At 44.4% G+C, this 21,515-nt stretch overlaps 1 long non-coding RNA gene and 1 gene segment (V, D, J or C); both read right to left on the bottom strand.

Moving 5' to 3' along the window:
• Nucleotides 1-733: 733 nt before the first annotated feature.
• Nucleotides 734-1,523, bottom strand: LOC132882218 (immunoglobulin kappa variable 1-39-like). The segment is given in 2 exon segments: nt 734-1,231; nt 1,338-1,523. Coding segments are annotated over 2 exon segments (408 nt in total).
• A 15,912-nt stretch (nt 1,524-17,435) lies between these two features.
• LOC132875256 (uncharacterized) lies at nt 17,436-19,961 on the bottom strand. Its single transcript, XR_009651777.1, has 3 exons — nt 19,827-19,961; nt 18,070-18,115; nt 17,436-17,896 (listed from the first exon to the last, which is right to left on the bottom strand). It is a non-coding gene; the product is annotated as an uncharacterized LOC132875256 (long non-coding RNA).
• Between the last annotated feature and the right edge of the window lie 1,554 nt (nt 19,962-21,515).

Here is a 21,515-nt window from a genome sequence, read left to right as displayed (position 1 = left end):
GCCGCCCCTTTATTTATTTATTTATTTATATATATATATATATATATATTTATTTATTATTTTTTGTAAATTTGTTCAAAATATATTGTTTTGCAAATATTACATACTGTTTTGTTATATGTCTGTTGGTTACCAAATTCTTTCTGTTACTAAGCTGTGATTTTCCTATTACTACGAAAAGCTTAAATAATTACATTGTACGTTACAGTCAGGGACATTGCCCCTGGAGTGGCAGACTGGGGTGGTGGTCCTTCTTTTTAAGAAAGGGGACCGGAGAGTGTGCTCCAATTATAGGGGAATCACACTTCTCAGCCTCCCAGGGAAGGTTTACTCCAGGGTACTGGAGAGGAGAATTTGGCCAATAGTCGAACCTTGGAACCAGAAGGAACAATACAGTTTTCGTCCTGGTCGCGGAACACTGGACCAGCTCTATACCCTTCATAGGGTACTCGAGGGTTCATGGGAGTTTGCCCAACCAGTCCACATGTGCTTTGTGGATTTGGAGAAGGCATTCGACCATGTCCCTCATGGTAATCTGTGGGCGGTGCTTCGGGAGTATGGGGTTCGGAGCTTTTGAATAAATGAATGAATGAATGAATGAAAGCAGCAAGTCATTATTTTTAACATTATAATTAATACCATTATAGAATATGATAATAACACTCATGATGAGTTACTTTAGTAATTATAACATTTATCTTATGATGAAGAAACTATCAGATCATGTTTAATAAATTAACTATTGATTGTAAATTATTAAAGCGCTAATAATGATGAAAGTGCTCAGTGCTGTAGTGGGTTTGAGTTGATGATGTTCAGTGGAGTGCAGCTTTAGCAGCTCTGCAGCTGTTCTCAGATCAGTGTGTGTTTCTGAGTCAGAGCACTTCCTCTACAGCTGAGGGAGGTTTTTGTACGGCGCTATAACACTGTGTGTACGGAGTGCTGTAACCCTGCTGACAGTAATAATCTCCTGCATCTTCAGACTGAACTCCAGAGATTTTTAGATTATATTGTGAACCAGATCCACTGCCACTGAAACGATCTGGAATCCCAGACTGACGAGTAGTTGCAGCATAGATCAGGAGTTTAGGAGCTTCTCCAGGTTTCTGCAGGTACCAGGCGAGCCAACCGCTAACACTCTGACTGGCTGTACAGGTGAGAGTAACAGATTGTCCTGGAGAAACAGACTGAGATCCTGGAGACTGAGTCAGGACGATTTCCCCAAAGGACTCTAAAGAAAAGGATGCAGAGTTAAAAGAATGGAAACAAATGTAGTAGTGAGTGTGAGAGTGATGTGATGATTTGTATGAATAATAAAAGTAAAGAGAGTGTCTCACGGTGAGCGAGGAGTCCCAGTGTCCCCAGCAGTAGAATCAGTACCATCATCATTGTGCTGCGTGTCAGTGGCTCTGAAAGGACTGAACACACTCTGATCAGCACTACAGCTCTTAAAGTGTGTGCAGCAGTGACACAGCACACACATGCAAACACCACAACTCTGTGTCTCTGTGTGTGTGTGTGTGTGTGTGTGTGTGTGTGTGTGTGGTCACTGGAGTGTAACAGAGGTTTTTGTACGACGGCTTCATTAGAATGTATCACTGTGGTTGACTTTCGGTGGAGGAACCAAACTCATCATCAAAAGTAAGTGATTTTAATTTTTCCTTAAACTCTAAAATGCAATTTCTTTTCTCCATCAGTTTCACTGATAACATTAGATGTAAAGTTAAATATAATTTCTGTCCTCACTGACATTTCTATAAAGCAGTCTGTGTAAATTGTGTTGATGGGTAAAGCAATGTTCTCTTTGTTTGTTCGTGGACCTGAAGCCAAATGGCTTCTTCAGTTCATATTGTGTGCTGTGAAGGACATGGGATAAAACTTCATCCTGTGCCTGTTAGCCTTCCATAATTGTACTGATGTCCTGATTCTGAATCTCCACCCAAAGATAAACAGTGTGTAGAAAGGTGGATGTGGTGTGATGGGGTTATTTCCATCACTGAACTGATTTCTCAGCCTTTTTGCCAGATGTGTGATTTGTAATCGAGTAAATCTTGTTCTCAGGAAACTCAAAGGGAAGGTGTGATGTTGCATTTTCCAGCCCTGATTCTGTGGAATATCAGTGGATTTACATCAGCAGTGTATTTATTTTTCTGTAGGACTCCATGTAAAAGTAACACAACAGCTTAGGGGGACTGGAACCCACTCCCAGAATAAAGCTGATCAAAGCCCGAGTCGCTCCACAATATGAGTAACGAGTAAATGTTCTCCTGCTGAGTCGTTCTACTGAACTGCAGTAATGTGAAGAAGCAGTAATGAGTAAATGTTGTGTTAGCGTGTGTAAATGTGTGTGTTTATTGTGTGTTTGTGGTCTCCAGCCGGTCCCACGGTGAAGCCCTCCGTGTCTCTGCTCCCTCCCTCCTCTCTGCAGCTGTCTGAGGGATCGGCCTCGCTGCTCTGCCTGCTGTCTGCCTACTCTCCACAGGGGGCGCTGGTGAGCTGGACAGTGGACGGCTCAGAGGTGAAGAACGGGGTTCTGACCAGCGCAGAAGAACACAAGAAGGACGGTTACACACGCAGCAGCACCCTGACCCTCAGCAAAGCACTCTGGGAAAAGGGGGAGGAGTTTGTCTGTACGGTATCCCATGACGGCATCAATCATCCGGTCACGTTCAGAAAGAGCCAGTGTGAAGGCTAACAGCTCCAAGATAGAATTTAACACTCAGCTGCTTACACATCCATCTACAATAGAGTTTCAATTCTACACAATGCTGACATTTCTGTCTTTACTCTCTTCACTGTCCTGTTGCTCTTCCTGTAGTTTTGCTCTGCTGAAATAAAGCTTCATTTTGGACATTGTGTGTTCTTTTATTGGAGTTAATAGTCATTATCAGTGTGAGGAGAGAGTGTGTTTAGCTGGAGATTCAGTGCTGTGTGTTGTGCTTCAGTGAGTTTGGCTGAAGGAAGTTGAACATCTGGTGAAAGTGCTGCTCTATTCTGGGAGAAAGAGGATCACTCAGCCGTCTCCATGTAAATCTCTCTCTCACTTCACTCATCTTTCAGTTTTACTGGTAAAAACTGACTCCTTCTGTTTCGCTTTATTGAAATCAATTTGCTATCAGAACTGGACCCAGAACTCGACCTGCTCTGGTTCTAGCTACAATTCTTATTTTGTTTGATTATGTACCGATTTTCACAAGTGTTTTAAATCTATGGGACATTCAGGTACAGATTTAAAGTCACCTAAATCGTATCCATGTGACAGTCTCCATCTTGTCTCTAGAGGTCCATTCAGATCACACACTGTCCCAGTTAAACAGGGCGTCCACACGCATCCATTACTGACCCACTTCATTTTAGCAGATGATACACAAATTAATATTTCCACTAAACCACATGTGAATCTGTTCTCTGATTGCAAGAGTTTATCGAATCAGGGTCAAATCCTACATGAAACAAAATTAAACTCTTATTTTGGAGAATATTTAAACTCCACAGAAATTTCTGTGTGTATGTTTTTGTTTAATTTGTTGGAAAATCCACATAATTTCCCCAAAAACCAGCTCACACACAATGCACTCCAATGGGACGGGCACTGCTGAGCCCCTGGGCGATGCCCACATGGCTGTAGATTTTATTGCAGTTACAAAAACACAACTCAAACTTGATTCTCAGACAGTGCACAACTCTGACAATCACACACTCAGATAACAACAAGGAATATTCAGGAAACTAGTCTTATCTAGGAGAAAAGAACACAATGCGCCCAAGATGGTAGCTGTGTAGATCAGACATGTTTGGTCTAACTCCATCAGGAACGCTGGAGCTCATGTGGTAATATAAGCAGCAATCTTACTTTATTATGGGGGGGGGCTCATGACAAAGACGAAATTGGAAACTGTCTTCTTTCTGTTCTGTCTATGGGCAGGAAGATTAAAAAAAAAAAAACAATCTGTTGCCTCATGTATCTTTAAAGGGCATATTCTGGACCAATTTCTTTTTTTTTTTATATGAATGTATGTCCCTTTACACACTCATCCAGAAGGGTAATTTTGCACAAGGCCATCTGTCAACAGCAGAAAAAAATAATATAAAATGCGTCTGGAAAAATCCCAAGGGAGTCTGGAGCCAGATTCCTGACGTCACCTGCGGAAGCGCCAGCAGGCTGCGAGAGCTTTGCACGGTTTCAGTGCACAGTCTGTGTAGACCAAGCGCTCCCATTTCTCTCTCATTGTCCGGTCTTTTGGGAAACAATGAGTACTAATCCCATCATGATTGGTGTTGCTACACCCTCCTACGATACATCTGTTAACCATTTTAATAATTACATGATAACGTTGAAGAAATTTGCAGAAAACCACCAGGTCGTTTTCTCATAAACAAACCAGCGCTGATGTAGGATTCAGAGGGAGGCGTCCCACAGATGACATCACGAAAATCAATGTTTCCTGGGAAATCCACATGCCAAGTTTTTTTCAGAGGCGGACCAATTTGCCTCAAAAGGCTTGATTTCAACTAAATTTTTCTGGTATTGCGCAAGGTAAAAAAATTGCAGTGTTAGGGATTTGCACCTGGTTGGTTGGTGTGATAATCCAGCAATCCCCCACTAGGCCACCAGGGGGATAAGTCAAATGCAGAGGCGTGAGGCGGAAGTAGAAAAAGTATCAAACAACAGTTTATTAACACTATGTACAATATTTACAATCCGATGAAAAAACAAAAAAAAAAAGAAAATCCAAAAGCTCAGAAGATAACAAAAATAAAATTATCCAAAGGTACAAAACAAAAGCCAAAAAACCAGAAAAGCAAAGTGCAAAACAAAGAACACGGTACAGAGGAAACTGGAGATAAACATAACAGCACAAAGACTCCGTGACAAGAGGACTGAACTCAGGGGTATAAATACACAAACTAATTAAGGACACAGGTGAAGATAATCAGGACTAAACAGGCAATTAACACAAACACAAAACACAGGAACAGTGGCGGCCTCTAGAGGCCAAAATAAACATGACACGAAAAAGAAATAACAGCGGCCTCTAGAGGCCAAAACAGTCCTAGTCCTAACAGGACCCCCCCCTCTAGGAGCGTCTCCTGACGTTCCCAGGTCGATCCGGATGGGCCGAATGGAAGTCCCGACACAGTTCTTTATCTAGGACATCCCGAGCAGGAACCCAGCAGCGCTCCTCAGGACCATAGCCGTCCCAGTCCACCAGATATTTCAACCCGCCGCGGACCCGGCAGGAGTCAAGCAGGCGATGCACAGTGAACACAGTCTGACCCTGGAAGATGCGGGGGGGTGGGGGGTTCCTAGGGGCAGGGGCATACATAGACGTCAGTACGGGCCGCAACAGGGAAACATGGAAAGTGGGGTTGATCCTCAGAGTCCGGGGAACTGGAGCCGGTAGGAGACAGGGTTCACCCTGCGCACCACCTTGAAGGGGCCAATGTAGCGAGGAGCAAGCTTGCAGTTCTCCACCCGCAGCGGAAGGTCCTTAGTGGACAGCCAAACCCGCTGCCCAGGGCGGAAAGCGTGTGCAGGTCTTCTATGGCGGTTGGCCTGAGTCTGGTTGGTTCTGGAGGTCTGTATGAGGGTCTTCCTGACCTTGCTCCAGGTCTTGCGACACCGTCTCACATATTGGTTGACTGAGGGCACCCCCGCGTCCTCCTCCTGGTCCAGGAACAGAGGTGGCTGGAACCCGAATTGGCACTGGAATGGCGACAGCTTGGTGGCCGATGACTGCAGGGTGTTGTGGGCGTACTCTGCCCATGGCAGCCAGGTGCTCCACGATGTCGGGTTATCCATAGCCAGGCCTCGCAGGGTGGTTTCCAGGTCCTGGTTGAGCCTCTCCATCTGACCATTGGACTGTGGGTGAAACCCAGAGGAGAGGCTGGCAGTGGCTCCGATGACCTTGCAGAACCCGTGCCACACTCGGGAGGAGAACTGGGGCCCTCGGTCTGAGACGATGTCCTGTGGGAGACCAAAGACTCGGAAGACATGATTAAACATAAGTTTAGCTGTTTCAAGAGCAGAGGGGAGTTTGCACAGTGGTATGAAGCGGCAGGCCTTGGAGAATCTGTCAACTATGACCAAAATGACCGTGTTACCTTGTGACTCAGGGAGACCTGTGATGAAGTCGACTGCCACTTGGGACCAGGGACACCGGGGAATGGTCAGAGGATGCAGAAGACCCTGGGGACGCTGTCGCGGGTTCTTGGTTCTGGTGCAAACCTCACAGGACAGGACAAATGACCTTACTTCCTTCTCCATGTTAGGCCACCAGAAGCGTCTTTTCAGGAAGTCCAGGGTCCTCCGAGCTCCCGGGTGGGCGGTGAGAGGGGAAGAGTGACCCCACTGGAGAACCTTGGCCCGGGCTTGATGTGGGACGTACAAGAGGCCCGGTGGCCCCGTCCCAGGACCGGGGTCCTGGCGTTGGGCTCGTCGGACAGCCTCCTCAATACCCCAGTGGACAGGGGCCACAATCCGGGACACAGGGATAATAGGCCCGACTTCACTCTCCCTGTTAGTGGCAGAGAACAGCCTGGACAGTGCGTCAGGTTTGGTGTTCTTGGAGCCGGGGTGGTACGAGAGGGTGAAGTCAAACCGACTGAAAAACAGGGCCCACCTAGCCTGTCGAGGGTTCAGTCTCTTGGCTTGCTGGAGGTACTCCAGGTTCTTGTGGTCAGTCCAAACCAGGAATGGATGTTGCGCTCCCTCCAGCCAGTGCCTCCACTCCTCAAGGGCCAGTTTGACCGCTAGCAGTTCTCGATCCCCCACATCGTACCGGGACTCCACAGGACTCAGGCGGTGGGAGAAGTAAGCGCAGGGGTGCAGCTTTCCTTCCGAACGTTGAGAGAGCACCGCGCCGACACCACTGTCCGAGGCGTCCACCTCCACGATGAATGGTTGGGAGGTGTCTGGGAGGACCAGAATGGGTGCCATGCAGAAGCGGTCCTTGAGGTCTTTGAATGCCTTTTCCGCCTGAGGAGACCAGACATAAGATCCACCTGTCCCTTTGGTGAGGTCCGACATGGGTGCTGCTACAGAACTGAAGTTCCTGATGAACTTGCGGTAGAAGTTAGCGAATCCTAAGAACCGCTGAACCTCCTTAATGGACTTGGGAGTAGGCCAGTCCCGGACGGCCAGGGTCTTAGCAGGGTCCATTTGGAGTTGGCCTGTCCATACAATAAATCCCAGAAAGGAGACCTCGGGAACATGAAATTCGCATTTCTGGGCCTTGGCGAACAGATTGTTCTGTAGCAGCCTCTGGAGAACCTGGCGGACATGGTGGTGATGCTCCTGCACGGTCTTGGAAAAAATAAGGATGTCGTCAAGGTAGACAAAAACGTACAGGTTAATCATGTCCCTTAAGACGTCGTTGATTAGGGCCTGAAAAACAGCTGGTGCGTTGGTGAGTCCGAAGGGCATCACCTGGTATTCGTAGTGCCCAGACGGGGTGTTAAAGGCAGTTTTCCACTCGTCTCCCTGTCGGATACGGATGAGGTGGTATGCGTTCCGTAGGTCCAACTTGGTGAAGACGGTGGCACCTTGGAGCAGGTCGAAAGCTGTGGACATCAGCGGAAGGGGACATCGGTTGCGCACAGTGATCTTGTTCAGGCCCCTGTAGTCAATACATGGTCGGAGCCCCCCATCCTTCTTGCCAACAAAGAAGAAGCCGGCACCAGCAGGTGAGGTGGAGGGTCGAATGAACCCAGAGACCAGGGCGTCTTTGAGGTATTCCTCCATAGCCTTGCGTTCTGGCTGAGAGAGGGAAAACAGTCTGCCATGAGGAGGGGTAGTCCCAGGGAGCAAGTCGATGGCACAGTCGTAGGCCCGGTGCGGAGGAAGAACGGCGGCCCTGCTCTTGCTGAATACCTCCTTGAGATCCCAGTACTCTGTGGGAACTTGAGATAACTCGGTGAGATCAGGGGGCTCGGCAGGAGACACAGGAGAGCTAGAGAGCAGACAAGAGGCATGGCATGCAGGGCCCCATTCCACAACCTGGCTTGTTACCCAGTCTATGCGAGGGTTGTGGCGAGTAAGCCAAGGAAGGCCTAGAATCACTGGGAACTCTGGTGAAGGAATCAGGTGCAGGGATATTTCTTCCTTGTGACCTTGAGACTGGAGGAAGACTGGAGAAGTTACTTGGGTGACTCTTCCATCACCTAACGCTTGGCCATCGAGGGCAGACACAGACAGTGGGACTTCAAGAGGTGCAGTCGGAATATTGATGCTTTGGGCGAAGTGAATATCCATAAAGTTCCCAGCCGCCCCTGAGTCTAACAAAGCTTGACAAGAGTGGACAGACTCACCCCAGGAGATGGAGACCGGGATGTAGATTCCTTGGCCAGGGAGTCCGGGAGAGAGGGTAGGCCCCATCACAACCCTCCCTCGGCTGGACGGGGCGGTCCTTTTCCCAAGAGTTCAGGACATGATGCTCGGAAGTGACCAGGCTTGCCACAGTAGATGCAGCACTTGTCCCTCCTTCTGTGCTCCCTCTCAGATGCGGAGAGGCGAGTACGACCCACTTGCATGGGTTCTGGACAGTCACTGAAGGAGGTAGACGGTCTCCAGGTAGAGGTAGGGAGGCTGGGGGGGCTCAAGGCTTGGTGGCGTTCTCTCATCCTGTTGTCCAGACGAATAGCATGTGAGATGAGGGTTTCGAGGTCACTTGGGCATCCAATAGAGGCCAGACCGTCCTTGATGGGGTCAGACAGACCATGGTGGAAGGCTGACACCAGGGCAGTCTCGTTCCATCCACTTACTGCTGCGAGTGTTCGGAACGAGATGGCGTAATCTGCGACGCTTCCTCCTTGCCGGATGGACATGAGCTTTCGGGCTGCATCGGTACTGATGTCTGCCTGATCGAAGACCTGAAGCATCTCTTCAGAAAACAGCTGGAAATCAAAGCACTCAGGTCCCTGTCTCTGCCAGATAGCAGTAGCCCAGGCTCGTGCCTTACCAGCTAATAAGGTTATCACAAAGGCAATCTTGCGGCGATCCGTAGTGTAGGTGGTAGGCTGAAGCTCAAAGGTGAGTTGACACTGGGTAAGGAACTCTCGGCACTCACTGTGCTTGCCGTCATACCTCTGTGGTGCAGGAAGGCTGGGTTCACGAGGTGAAGAAGGCAGCATGGCAGGAGGCACTGGAGCAGGAGCGGGAGCTGGATCAGGAGCAGGAGATGCAGGCAGAGATGTCAGCTGTGCCAGGGTTTTCCCAATTTGCTGAAGCAGTTCCTCGTGGCGAGCAAGGGCCTCACGTTGGCTGGTGAGCGTACGTCCATGGTCGCTCCGAAGCGTGTCAAAGCTGCCATAATTCCCTGAAGGTTGGCCGGGTAGACAGTTGAAGCAGCCTCTGCTGACGGACAGCAGAAGCAGCCTCTGCTCGGTCATGACGGAGTCTTTCTGTTAGGGATTTGCTGGGATTCGAACCTGGTTCGTTGGCGTGATAATCCAGCAAACCCCCACTAGGCCACCAGGGGGATGACTCAAATGCAGAGGCGTGAGGCGGAAGTAGAAAAAGTATCAAACAACAGTTTATTAACACTATGTACAATATTTACAATCCGATGAAAAAACAAAAAAAAAAAGAAAATCCAAAAGCTCAGAAGATAACAAAAATAAAAATATCCAAAGGTACAAAACAAAAGCCAAAAAAACAGAAAAGCAAAGTGCAAAACAAAGAACACGGTACAGAGGAAACTGGAGATAAACATAACAGCACAAAGACTCCGTGACAAGAGGACTGAACTCAGGGGTATAAATACACAAACTAATTAAGGACACAGGTGAAGATAATCAGGACTAAACAGGCAATTAACAGAAACACAAAACACAGAAACAGTGGCGGCCTATAGAGGCCAAAATAAACATGACACGAAAAGGAAATAACAGCGGCCTCGAGAGGCCAAAACAGTCCTAGTCCTAACATGCAGAGAATGCAGAATGTTACAGATATTTGACCAAAGTTTAATATAAAATAGGAGAATTACACTGATCTTGTTCCTGAATTTACCCATGATATGCACTTTAAAACTGCTCATAACTACAGTTGGTTATTAATGACCATGCTATTGTAGCAACTTCTCTGGAGCGATATGGGAGTGAGTTAGTGACTCGCATTAACTGGTTCCAGTAACAACTGAGTCAAAACTCAGCCCATTGCCACTCAGAGACTGTGCCCTTCCCTCATAGATAGAGAAATCATATGTCTATGTGGCCCCGCCGTCCAGCAACTAAAACATGGGCCATACTTAAGATAAAATGATCAAATTTAGACATGTAGAAACTGACCATGCCACCTAGGAATTGGCAGAGCCGAGCACTCTGGAAAGGCTTCCAGGTTCTTAAAACAATCAGGGGAGCAGGACCAAATTTAAAATTAAGTTTATTACACAATAAGAACATAACTCAGCATTTAATCCTTAAATTAAGACCAACTATAGACTGCTAAAATGAATAAATAAATAAATAAAATGCTGAGCAAGTCTGCAAAAAAAAAACCCTAAAAAATGGTTCGCAGGAGAATAAAAACCACATTAAAAGTTCAAGTCCATTTCAACGGCTCCTCCCATGTCCACACTTCTTGTCTCTGTCACTCAACGCCCTTCTTGCACACCTCTCACGCCGATCTGAAGCCGTCAGATGGTTTTCCTGGGTGGCAGATATCTCTCTGCCAACCCAGGCCTGAGTGAAACAGCATTGGCGGACACCGGGTGCTGCCCGTCTCCCCACTGCGACTCCTCACAGTTCAGCGGTGGCTACTAACACCTGGGAGGACTGCTTCTCCGATGACTGTTCTCTCCAGCGTCTGCCCCACCCGCGCCTCACTCTCTCTTTTTCAGTCCCAATAAAAATCTACCTAGATTGTGTGGCGCATCCCCCTGCACCTGTCACTCATCAAGTAATTAAGTCAGTGCGCAAGGTGTGGGTGTAGCACTCCCAAGGTCATCACACTTCGTTTCAATGCACTCTGCAACAAACTAAAAACATCAAGCAATTGTAATAAAAAAAAAAAAAACAACACTGCAACCAGGTAAAATATATATATATATATATATATATATATATATATATATATGTGGGGCATCACGGTGGTGTAGTGGTTTGCCCTGTCACCTCACAGCAAGAAGGTCCGGGTTCGAGCCCCATGGCCGGCGAGAGCCTTTCTGTGCGGAGTTTGCATGTTCTCCCCGTGTCTGCGTGGGTTTCCTCCGGGTGCTCCGGTTTCCCCCACAGTCCAAAGACATGCAGGTTAGGTTAATTGGTGACTAAATTGACCGTAGGTGTGAATGTGAGTGTGAATGGTTGTCTGTGTCTATGTGTCAGCCCTGTGATGACCTGGCGACTTGTCCAGGGTAAACCCCGCCTTTCGCCCGTAGTCAGCTGGGACAGGCTCCAGCTTGCCTGCGACCCTGTAGAACAGGATAAAGCGGCTAGAGATAACGAGATGAGATGAAATATATATGTGATGGGTGGGAGTGGGAGAAGCCTTCAAGCCATGTAATTCTCGTCTCGTCTCGTCTTCTTCCGCTTTATCCGGGACTGGGTCGCGGAGGCAGCAGTCTAAGCATGGAAGCCCAAACTTCCCTCTCCCCAGACACCTCGGTCAGCTCCTCAGGAAGAACACCGAGGCGTTCCCAGGCCAGCCGAGAGACATAGTCCCTCCAGCGTGTCCTGGGTCTTCCCCGGGGCCTCCTCCCGGGGGGACATGCCTGGAACACCTCCCCAGGGAGGCGTCCAGGAGGCATCCGAAAAAGATGCCCGAGCCACCTCAGCTGGTTCCTCTCGATGTGGAGGAGCAGCGGCTCTACTCTGAGCTCCTCCAAAGTGACTGTGCTTCTCACTCTAAGGGAGCGTCCAGCCACCCTGCGAAGGAAACTCATTTCGGCCGCTTGTATCCGCGATCTTGTTCTTTCGGTCATTGCCCAAAGCTCATGACCATAGGTGAGAGTCGGAACATAGATTGACCGGTAAATTGAGAGCTTCGCCTTTTGGCTCAGCTCCTTCTTCACCACGACGGACCGGTAAAGCGACCGCATCACTGCGGAGGCTGCACCGATACGCCTGTCGATCTCACGCTCCATCCTTCCCTCACTCGTGAACAAGATCCCGAGATACTTAAACTCCTCCACTTGAGGCAGGACTTCTCCACCAACCTGGAGAGGGCAAGCCACCCTTTTCCGGTCGAGAACCATGGCCTCGGACTTGGAGGTGCTGATTCTCATCCCAGCCGCTTCACACTCGACTGCAAACCACGCCAGTGCATGCTGGAGGTCCTGGTTTAAAGAAGCCAACAGGACAACATCATCCGCAAAAAGCAGAGATGAAATCCTGTGGTTCCCAAACAGGATTCCTTCCGGCCCCTGGCTGCGCCTAGAAATTCTGTCCATAAAAATTATGAACAAAACTGGTGACAAAGGGCAGCCCTGCCGGAGTCCAACATGCACTGGGAACAGGTCTGACTTACTGCTGGCAATGCGAACCAGACTCCTGCTTTGTTCGTACAGGGACCGGACAGCCCTTAGCAAAGAGCCCCGAACCCCATACTCCCAAAGCACCCCCCACAGAATACCATGGGGGACACAGTCGAATGCCTTCTCCAGATCCACAAAGCACATGTGGACTGGTTGGGCAAACTCCCATGAACCCTCGAGCACCCTATGAAGGGTATAGAGCTGGTCCAGTGTTCCGCAACTGTTGGGGTTCAACCCAGTCTGAAACGGTCAATCGGTCAACTTATTTCTCGGGAACCCCACCCTCGTACCACCCAGACGTCTGGGACGGAACACCACAAAAAAACAGAGAACCAGAGATCGGTTTAACTGCTGTTTATTCACAGTATTCTCGCCAAAGATGAAATATTACAAACACCTTTTATAACAAATCATAATCTCTCCAAACGGCTATTGTGTCTGTCGAATGTGTGTGTGTGTGTTTGTATGTGACCTCAGAGAGGGGTGTGTGTGTGTGTGTGTGTGTGTGTGTGTGTGGGAGGGTGTGAGTGAGTGACATCATTTTGATATCTGTGTCTATGTGTATGTGTGTGTGAAACATAAACAAAGAATATGTCTGGCAAAACAAAGAAATGCTACTTCACCAGAGAAAGGTCAAACAGTATTCAGGATTAAACTCATGAACTCTTAACATTAGAATCATAAGGTCTTAACAACCCTAAATTATATTCTGTAATTATAAAACTAACTTAAAACTATAAAACTAACTTAAATCATTGAATGCATCTTAGATCTAACAATTAAATTTAAATCACTGCCATAGTATATGCAATAATCCAAAAATATAAAGTCTTAACTCTTTGTTCAGCAATAAGGCTACCATTACATCCAACATTAAAGTGTGCGTGGGTCGATCTGACATCAAAACAGACCTTGGCGTCGTTCAGACATCTCTGATCAAAAATACACATTTCATATCAAAATAAACAAAATGTTCCCAAACAATGTCCAGCCGAGACAGAAGGTCATTTTAACTGAACCGAAGTTAATCCTTAATTTTGTCTTACTAACTTACTGCCTTCTTGGTCAAGAATAATACTTATATAAACCTAACAATCCCCCCCTTTGATAATAGTATCACTATTATCAAATCCTAGGACCATATATTATCACCTCATGATCATATACAGTGGTGCTTGAAAGTTTGTGAACCCTTTAGAATTTTCTATATTTCTGCATAAATATGACCTAAAACATCATCGGATTTTCACACAAGTCCTAAAAATAGGTAAAGAGAACCCAGTTAAACAAATGAGACAAAAATATTATACTTGGTCATTTATTTATTGAGGAAAATGATCCAATATTACATATCAGAGAGTGGCAAAAGTATGTGAACCTCTAGGATTAATAGTTAATTTGAAGGTGAAATTAGAGTCAGGTGATTTCAATCGATGGGATGACAATCAGGTGTGAGTGGGCACCATGGTTTATTTAAAGAACAGGGATCTATCAAAGTCTGATCTTCACAACACATGTTTGTGGAAGTGTATAATAGTACGAACAAAGGAGATTTCTGAGGACCTCAGAAACAGCATTGTTGATGCTCATCAGGCTGGAAAAGGTTACAAAACAATCTCTAAAGAGTTTGGACTCCACCCATCCACAGTCAGACAAATTGTGTACAAATGCAGGAAATTTAAGACCATTGTTACCCTCCCCAGGAGTGGTCGACCAACAAAGATCACTCCAAGAGCAAGGCGTGTAATAGTCGGCGAGGTCACAAAGGACCCCAGGGTAACTTCTAAGCAACTGAAGGCCTCTCTCACATTGGCTAATGTTAATGTTCATGAGTCCACCATCAGGAGAACACCGAACAACAATGGTGTGCATGGCAGGGTTGCAAGGAGAAAGCCACTGCTCTCCAAAAACAACATTGCTGCTCATCTGCAGTTTGCTAAATATCACATGGACAAGCCAGACAGCTATTGGAAAAATGTTTTGTGAAGGATGAGACCAAAATAGAACATTTTGGTTGAAATGAGAAGCCTCGTGTTTGGAGAAAGGAAAACTCTGCATTCCAGCATAAGAACCTTATCCTATCTGTGAAACATGATGGTGGTAGTATCATGGTTTGGGCCTGTTTTGCTGCAGCTGGGCCAGGATGGCTTGCCATCATTATGCTTGCTGAATTATACCAGTGAATTCTAAAGGAAAATGTCAGGACATCTGTCCATGAACTGAATCTCAAGAAAAGGTGGGTCATGCAGCAAGACAACGACCCTAAGCACACAAGTCGTTCTACCAAAGAATGGTGAAAGAAGAATAAAGTTAATGTTTTGGAATGGCCAAGTCAAAGTCCTGACCTTAATCCAATCGAAATGTTGTGGAAGGACCTGAAGCGAGCAGTTCATGTGAGGAAACCCACCAACATCCCAGAGTTGAAGCTGTTCTGTACGGAGGAACGGGCTAAAATTCCTCCAAGCCGGTGTGCAGGACTGATCAACAGTTACCGCAAACATTTAGTTGCAGTTATTCCTGCACAAGGGGGTCACACCAGATACTAAAAGCAAAGGTTCACATACTTTTGCCACTCACAGATATGTAATATTGGATCATTTTTCTCAATAAATAAATGACCAAGTATAATATTTTTGTCTCATTTGTTTAACTGGGTTCTCTTTATCTACTTTTAGGACTTGTGTGAAAATCTGATGATGTTTTAGGTCATTTTTATGCAGAAATATAGAAAATTCTAAAGGGTTCACAAACTTTCAAGCACCACTGTATGTGATTACATCGAGGATTAATCTTGAGTTAATCTTTGCCCTTCTTGACGTATATTGGTGCTCAGAGGGCGGGCATGCCCAATCAGCCCTCGTCCCACCTCACCGGAGCTTAGAGAAACTCAAAACCTCTTAATTCATCCCAAATACACGCTACTTCCTTCAGAGTAATTTGTTCTAAAACAGTGAGGGAAAAATGAAATTAGAAGGCATTTCGACCTATAGTGAGAACAGAGTCCTGTAAGAATACAGAGTTTCAGAGCATAGAGATGTGTAATAATAGTAGAAAACATCAGATGAAAGACATAACACATTTGTGTGGTGTGCGCTTTTGCAGTCCAGTTAGCGAAGTCAGTCCAGAAGATGTTGTCTCGAAGTCCAGCTAGAGCGGGTAACCCTGCTCCGAGCAATGAAGTCCAGCTCGAGCGGGTAACCCTGCCCCGAGCAATGAAGTGGTCCAGAAGGCTCGGGTGGGTAACCCTGCCCCGAGCGAAGATGAAGCAGTCACGAAGGCTCAGGCGGGTAGCCCTGCCCCGAGCAACAATGAAGTCACGAAACCCGTGATAAGGACTGTCATGGTTGTAGTGAGGATGATTGGTTCCAAACGGGGCGCAAGATCTCTTCCCCTCTTTGTTCACAACGTCCTGAGGATTCTCAGTCGAATCTGTGTAGAGCTCAGAAATAGAGAGACAGAGAGAGAGAACAGAGATTCTCGGGACACAGAGAAAACGTTAGTAGCAAACTTGTCATTGTAACACAACTTTGTTATGGAGCCTTCTTCAATCGAGTGGCATGGATCCACTGTGGAAAAAGATCAGTTAAAACAGCAGTAAAAGTAATGGCGACTATGTCTGCAGGCCCATTATATTGTTTTCCCAATTGTCCAAATCATTCAAAAAGTCACACCAGCACTTGTCTCCTATGTGAAAGGGGTGTGTGGTGGAGATAATATTGTACTATTGACCTTGGTACAAATTTTATGCAACTTATCTATAAGGGCTGCAGAATACTCATCCATATGCATTTTCAAATCAGAGGTACCCGGAGCCGGAGTTCCCTTCTTCCAGGGGAGAATAATTTCTTGGTGTCACACGAATTTCAGCCAGAATGAATTATGGATTACAGAACCAAACCTGTGTCCTGCATGACCTTAATTAATTTGTCTTTCAATGTTCGATTAGTACGTTCTACGATACCAGAGGACTGAGGAATGTGAAAACACCAGTTTAGTTTAGAGATACTTACAAAGGTTTTGTGTGACTTTTGAGGTGAAAGGGGTACCCTTGTCTAGTCTATGGCATTTGAAACCCCATAACTATAATAATAATTATTGATTTCTTATTATTTTATTGTTGTTATTTTATTGTTCTGCTTTTATTGTTTGTTTTTCTTATTTTACTGTCCAGTGTCCTTGGGTACCTTGAAAGGCACTTATAAATAAAATGTATCATTATTATTATTATAACTAGGTATTATTTATTTTGCCAGAGTACGAGTGAACTACCTTCGTGTTCTCTCGAAAACAGAAAAAAACTTCTACCCATTTAGAGAATTTGTCCACAATCAAGATGACAAAAATCAAATGAGAAAGGAAGAGCGTATGTCTCATGCAGAATATCAGGATGATATTGATTGAACACACAGAATAACCACAGAGGTGTGATAATATTATAAATTATAAAACAAGAACCCTCTGAGGGTTTAGAACAAGAACCACCAACAAAGAGTACATCCCCCATCCCTAGAGGGCTGGAGGAGAGATCAGACCTGATACTAGTAGTATGTACGATTTTTAGACAGCCAATATCAATGTCATCCCAAGTATCATACCGAGAATTAAGGAGGCGTGCGAGAGCGCGACCTACATTATCAAAAGAGGATGTGACACGAATTTCGAGATTGTTAGTAGAACAGAGAATAGTCATATGTTAATTTAATTATCTATTAAATTACTGATAATTTAATGGGTCTGTAAATTTTGCAACACCTGTTTAACTTGATGTGACGAGTGCAAGATCAGTGGGTGAGACAAAACCAATTTTTTCGCATCTAAAACCATCAAAGCACATGCGGAGACAGCCCCCAGGCACGCAGGTAAGCCTTGAGCAACAATGTCTAATGTTTTGGATAAAAACGCACAATGATGCATTTCCCCCCCCCATGCTCCCCAGAGGCCGTGCCTTGGTGTTCACAGGCATAGAGGTGGAAGGGCTTGAAGTGATCAGGTAACCCAGGGGCGGAACAAAGGGTGCTTCTGAGGGAGTGATAAGCGACCACCATAGCGTCAGTCCAGGTCAAAGGATGTTGCAGTGGATCGTGATGAGAGATTGCGGAACGGAGAAGCTTGTCATATAAAGAGCAGTCAGGGATCCATTTTCTGACCCAGAAAAGACATCAGTGCATGTTTAGTTACAGGGCGTTTTGTGTCTAGAATGACAGCCTTGAGAAAGTTCAAAACTTCAAAAGTTCAAATACTTAAGTGTCCATACAATATTGCAGCTTGGTCCTGAAACCTTAAAGCCCTTATGCGCCAGATGTTGGAGCAGGTGCAAGTGTCAGTGTCTTGGCAGATTTCTGGTGACTCAGCAGACACCAGAACACACAGACCACAGAGTCCTGAGGGAGGGAGAAGGTCACAGAGCGCGTTATGAATTACAGCTGAAAAAAAAACAGCAGGAGAGTCAAATGAAACCTCGAGTCCAAACGCTATCTCCTCATGTGCATGGAAAAAAGGCAGAAAAAGGCAGAACAGAGATCATTAATGGAAAAACAGCAATGATGAGCAGGAACCTGTGACATTACAGAAGAAACAATCAATTCATTAATCTTACGTAAATCTTGTGTAAAGTGTCTCACCACGCCTTGCTCGAGAAGAGACTGTAGGATGACATCCAGAGAGAGAGGTATTGCTTATTAAATCATATTTTGTGTAGTTTCATGTCAATTTAAGTTCAGGTTGCAGTGCAACAAAATGCGGAAAGGTTCAAGGACAATGAATACTTATACAAGCCAATGTATCATAATCATGATAATTTATGAAGTTTTTTTCTTAATGGTTAAATAAAGATAAACCCAAGTCTCCGATTTATAAACAAAAAGTTATTCAAGTAAACGTTTGTTAACTCTGTTTCTTGCTGAAAAGAATTATGGTTAACTAAATACATTAAAAGCCTATCCATTCCATATCCTCTGTGGTTTTTAAAGGCAAAAGTATGGAGCAAACAGTTAATCAGAGCATTTCATATCAATAGTTCGAAATTAGGAGGAACATGGTTAAGCTTAGCCTCATAAGGAGCAATAAGTTTAAAGAAAGATAAGGAGATAAAGAACAGGGCAAATTGAAATGACAAACAATTTCACTGAATGTAATTTGAATAAAATTGAATAGCTGATAAGCACTCTTTGTTGGATTCGATATGTGACAGAGACTCAAAATACATTTTTAATTCAATTAACAGTATTAATGGGAATGAGAATTGGTTGTCTTGGACATTTTGACTTTATGTATATGGAATTTACCTAATAATATAAAGAGATTACTTATTAAATTTATTATTGTGAGAAAGTGGCAAAAATAATGATTTTCTCTGCCCATTGCAGATTTCTGTGTGTCCTTGCCTGCTGTTCTTGCATGAGTTGTTTATATTATAGCTCTCTGTAACAGTCTGGGAGTCTTATCTCAATGCTGACTGAGAAAGAGACAGAGAGACTATAGAGACGGAACAATTATTCACAATATTATATTTATAATAGGACGACAATTATTCAAAAAATGTCAAAAATGAAGTAAAGAGCGGGTTAGCTCGCTGTTGAACTAATTTCATGTTTCCCAGACAAGACAAGTCCACATTTCACTAAAACGCGTCAGAAACAGGAGTCTATAGGATATTTAAAGGTTAGAATTACATATGATTAATAAATATACCACTACATGATCAGTTTTAAAATGTTTTAGATCAACATTAAACATTAGGTTAAACATTAAACTTTTCGGCATTTCCATTCACACGTAGGGTAAATATATTTGGTGCCTTTTATTATGCCTTTAAACAGGAAGTGGTATAATACTCAATATTTTAAAAATGATTCCTGATAAATTTCTTCAAATCTGAAAGTGATATTTGATTTGGCCTTAAATATATTTCTTCTGTTTTTACCATGTCTGTTTAATTTAAGTGAATGTTTAAAATTTGTTTTTGTGTTGTATTTGCTTGTGCAGTTATTTCATTATTTAAGGTCTGAACACATAGAATTACTGCCCAAATCTGATGAGGCCAGAGTTTCGCCCTAAAGAGCTGCTTTTTCTTTTATCCAGTGCGCATGCCCAGTTCACAAGCATCATGGGAACTGGAGTTCATCACAATTTTGAAAACTTCGTATTCATCATTTATAAGATCTAGACATGAAACTGCATTAATAGCTACACTATTAATTATTAAAACGCATTAATAGTCTTGTAGAGTGCTCAGGGAGCTGTTCAGAGATCACCTCGCAGACCACTCGCGACTTTACTGATAACTTTCCAGTTACAAGTTTCGGACTATCAACACACAATGAATATAAAATAAAGTGCAGATGATCTACTCACCAAACGCTGAAACTAACTGATTAAGAAGCAGATTTTTCCTCTGATGATGTTAAGGGAAGAGGATCTCTTCTCTTGGGTTTCTAACAGTGATGAGATTCACAAACGATTCGGATCTTTTTCGGGACGAAACATAAATGACTCGATCGAGCGAATCGATACAGACGCATGGACTGCATTTGTTTGAGTTCCTGCACACGTAATGGTTTGAGGAAAGTTCATACTTTAATTTCATGCAGCATGAAAGTGTGATTATTGTTTACGATTTGAAAACAGGAATACAAATAAGGTTTCCGTTGTTTCTGAAGAATCAAGAGTGAATCAAGTAAATTGATTCACACGCATGCGAGTTTGTTCTAAAGAATCGATTCAGTAAAGCTTTCGTTGAGATCATAATGCACAATATACAGAATGTCCGTATTTTATACGGATTTGATTCAATAAACATAGTATACGGGCGTACAAATAAAGTTATACGGATTCTTTTTAACAAAAAAAACTTCAATATTTATTTAGAGCTATAATCAATTCCCACAATGATAAAAGAGCACATAACATTTACACTTTGTGTTTTTTTTTTTTTGTCAAACATTGAAGCTTTGTATTAATTCTTAAAGTTTATTATTATTAATATTGAATAAAAAGTACCTGGAATATATCATTGTTAATTATCATTCAACTTTAGGTAAATTATTTTAATTTGCATCTTATAAGGACTTTATAAAAGGAATAAGGACTTTGGAAGTTTGCTATACAGGTTTGATTGACCAAAGGTTTGACATTTATGCACACCAGGAACACAGTTCTAACTGTTCATGTCCAGAGTACTGATTTGTTGTTTCATTATTTTGTGCATATCCAGTAATGCCTTATATAAATGCTAAAACAATTAAAGATACATTACACAGCTCCTAGAGATTGCAAATACCTGGATGAGGATAAATCAAAACTGAGCCGGCCAAATTGTCTAGAATTTGTGTAGAATGCTAAACCACAACAATTCATCCAATCCCGTGGGTTTTTTCTCGGGGTCCGGGTACCTTAATACAATAATACAATTAATATAATACAATTTTCCCCCCATGGTGGCACGAAGGAATCAGTCCCGAGATTAATTAGGGTAATTATTATGGGTTTAACATAAAAAGCGCGCTCTTCCCGTGACAGCTCCTTCACTTCACAAGGGTCACCTTCCCGTAAACAAATTACGAGGATAGCCTTCCCGTGTTTTTACACAAGGTTTAACCAATCTTCCCGTGGCTCTTCCATGAGGATCCCCAAAACGTCCTGTGCCTCTACACGAGGATTACCAATAACATAACCAAAATAATAAACAACTGTTTTTTTTTTTTTCTGAGACCTCCAACCAGGCGGAAGTCCAACCAATCAAACTAATCAATTAAAAGAGACCCCTTACCCCGGGGCGTGGCCACGGGGGGGGGCTGGGGTGGGCACTGCCCCCCCAGGGACAAGTCCTGCCCCCCTGAGAAATGCCCTGTCCATCCAAAGAAAACTGGCCAGAAAAAAGGCCACGATTTATGATCTCTGTTTGTGTCTTGTATTGGTAGAATAAATGCTGGTGTTGATTTAAAAACAGTATATATCTGCAAAGTTTATAGCTTTAATTATTTTTTGTTATCGTGTTTCCCCCCTCCGTAACCTTAAGGGGCAGAACAATCGTCAAAACTGCTT

This window comes from Neoarius graeffei, chromosome 2, assembly GCF_027579695.1.
Source record: "Neoarius graeffei isolate fNeoGra1 chromosome 2, fNeoGra1.pri, whole genome shotgun sequence".
NCBI classification, from domain to species: Eukaryota; Metazoa; Chordata; class Actinopteri; order Siluriformes; family Ariidae; genus Neoarius; species Neoarius graeffei.
Note: the sequence above shows the minus strand (reverse complement) of the source record. Positions and strands in the feature narration are given on the sequence as shown.